This window comes from Penaeus chinensis, chromosome 13, assembly GCF_019202785.1.
Source record: "Penaeus chinensis breed Huanghai No. 1 chromosome 13, ASM1920278v2, whole genome shotgun sequence".
NCBI classification, from domain to species: domain Eukaryota; kingdom Metazoa; phylum Arthropoda; class Malacostraca; order Decapoda; family Penaeidae; genus Penaeus; species Penaeus chinensis.
This window is the reverse complement of record NC_061831.1, coordinates 27,583,871-27,586,370: the sequence shown is the minus strand read 5'-3', so window position 1 is coordinate 27,586,370 and position 2,500 is coordinate 27,583,871. Positions and strand designations below refer to the sequence as shown.

Here is a 2,500-nt window from a genome sequence, read left to right as displayed (position 1 = left end):
AGAAGATAGAAGAGATGAGAGAGAGGAGAGAAGAGAGAGAGGAGAGAGAAGAGAGAGAGGAGAGAGAGAGAGAGAGTGTGAGAGAGTGGGGAGAGAGGGAGAAGGGAGAGAGGAGGATGAGGAGAGGAGAGAGAGAAAGCGAGAGGAGAGAGAGTGAATGAGAGAGAGAGAGAGAGGAAGAGAGAGAGTGAGAAAGAGGAGAGGAGCGGAGAGAAAAAATAAGTGAGGAGAGAGAGAGAGAGGAGAGGAGAGAGGAGAAGGGGGGAGAGTGGAAGACGAGAGAGAGAGGGGGTATGTTGTGTGTGTTTTTTATTTTATATATATATAAATATATATATATATATATAATAATATATAATGTGTGTGTGGGTGTGTGTGTGTGTGTGTGTGTGTGTGTGTTGTGTGTGTTGGTGTGCGTGTGGTGTGTGTGCGTGGCGTGTGTGTGTGTGTGTGTGTGTGTGTAGTAAAATTTTAGTAGATAAATAGATAGACAGAAACAGAGAGGGGGTAGAGAGTGAGAGAAAAATAAAATTGTGAAAACAAAGTATCAGCACTTTTAGCATTCCTCTTCCACTGTTACCATGATTATGGTAGCTATTACCACATAAGATTAACGCTATTGCAAATCCCTTTTACAAAGTCCTTCCTCGTTATCAGTGTCATTGTGACTGCAATATGTACAATTGCCTGCATAATGACGCAGTGACGACGTTTAGCACTGAAATGAAATAACTTCGCTTGCCTTTGAAGGTATTAGTGTTTCTCATTTGTTTTCCTAGTCTTAGATTGCAGCGATATGTAGCTTAGTTAGCACGCACTCTTAACAACACACACAAAAACACACACACACACACACACACACACACACATTTTAAAATTTATATATATTTATTTTATATTTTTTATTTATATTTTATTTATTTTATGTATGTATGTATGTTTGTTTTTTGTGAAATTATATATTACTACATATTTTATATTATTTTTAACATACATATTTTTAAAATATATATTTGTAGATTATTATCCCTATACATATTCATTATACATATATTTACATATATATATATATATATAATATTATATTTTTATATATGGAAAGTATATATGTATGCATGTATGTATGTTGATGTGTTGTATGTGTGTGTTATTTTATTATACATATATAAACAATACATTTTATATATGTAGAGAGAGGCAGAGAGAGGAGGAGAGAGAGAGAGGAGAGGAGAGGAGAGAGAGAGAGATGAGAGAGAGGTGGAGAGTGAGGGATGAGAGGAGAGAGGGCGAGAGAGAGAGGAGATAGAGAGAAAGAGAGAGAGATGAGAGAGTGGAGAGAGAGAGAGAGAGAGGAAAAGGAGAGAGAGAGAGAGAGAGAGGATTTGAGAGTGAGTGAGAGAGAGAGAGAGAGAGGGGGGGGGGGGGGGGGAAAGGAGAGAGAGAGAGAGAGAGAGAGAGAGAGAGAGGAGAGAGAGGAGAGAGAGAGAGAGAGAGGGGAGAGAGAGAGGAGGAGAAGTGAGAGAGAGGAGAGATGAGAGGAGAGAGAGGAGAGAGAGAGAGAGAGAGAGAGAGAGGGGAGAAGAGAGTGAGAGTGAGAGTGAGAGAGAGAGAGGGGAGAGAGAGAGAGGAGAGGGCTCGAGAGATGAGAGAGAGAGAGAGAGAGAGAGAGAGTCGATGAGAGAGAGATGAGAGAGAGAGGAAGAGAGAGAGAGAAAGAGAGGGTGAGAGTGATGAGTGTGAGGGGGAGAGAGAGAGAGAAAAGAGGGGGAAGAGGAGAGAGAGAGAGAGGGAGAGAGAGAGGAGAGGAGAGAGGCCAAACCTCAGGGGCGCCTAGCACTACTAGCGACCTTGGACAAGCCGAGGCCCTTCTTGTTGGGCAGGTTAACCGGCCGACACCTTGCCAGAAGGGAAAGGTGGTGCTCGCAGACGGAGAACATCTCGATGTCCTTCACGATGACGAGGTCGTCGTGGTCCTCGTCGAACACGGCGCCGTTCATCACGTCTGGAGGAAAAAAACGATTGGCTGAGGAGGAGGGAACGGCGGAGTTGGGGGGCGGGGGGGGGGGGTATGGTGAGGGAGTTAGAAGCGATGATGAAGAGGGGAAGCTGGACTGGAGGAGAGGGGAAGAAAGGTGGTGAAGGTAAGGTTGGAGTATAGTGAGGGTAGATGGTAAGGCTGGGTGGGAATGAGTGAGAGTGAGTGAGGGGAAGAGGAGAGGGGAGAGAGAGAGAGAGCGAGAGAAGAGAAGGAGAGGGAGAGAGAGGAGAGAGAGAGGAGAGAGAGGGGGAAAGAAGGAGAGAGAGAGAGAGAGAGAGGAGGAAAGAGTGAGAGAGAGAGGAGAGAGGGAGAGAGAGAAGAGAGAAAGAAAGAGAGAGAGATAAGAAAAGACAGGAAGAGAGGGGAGCGAGAGGAGAAAGTTTAGAGGAGGAAGAGGAGGAGAGGGGTCAGGCAAGAGGAGAGAGGAAATAAACACAAGCTCTAGGGCAAAATTGGCCCCGC

General features: G+C 45.0%; 1 protein-coding gene across 2 annotated transcripts in view; it reads right to left on the bottom strand.

Annotated features, from left to right (window-relative positions):
• Window positions 1–2,500, bottom strand: part of LOC125031760 (GTP cyclohydrolase 1-like) — a 23,964-nt gene that overhangs the window by 7,621 nt on the left and 13,843 nt on the right. For both annotated transcript variants that reach the window (XM_047622700.1, XM_047622701.1), the window contains one exon: window positions 1,842–2,002. In XM_047622700.1, coding sequence (XP_047478656.1) covers window positions 1,842–2,002 — 161 coding nt within the window. The remainder of the gene's footprint in view (window positions 1–1,841; window positions 2,003–2,500) is intronic.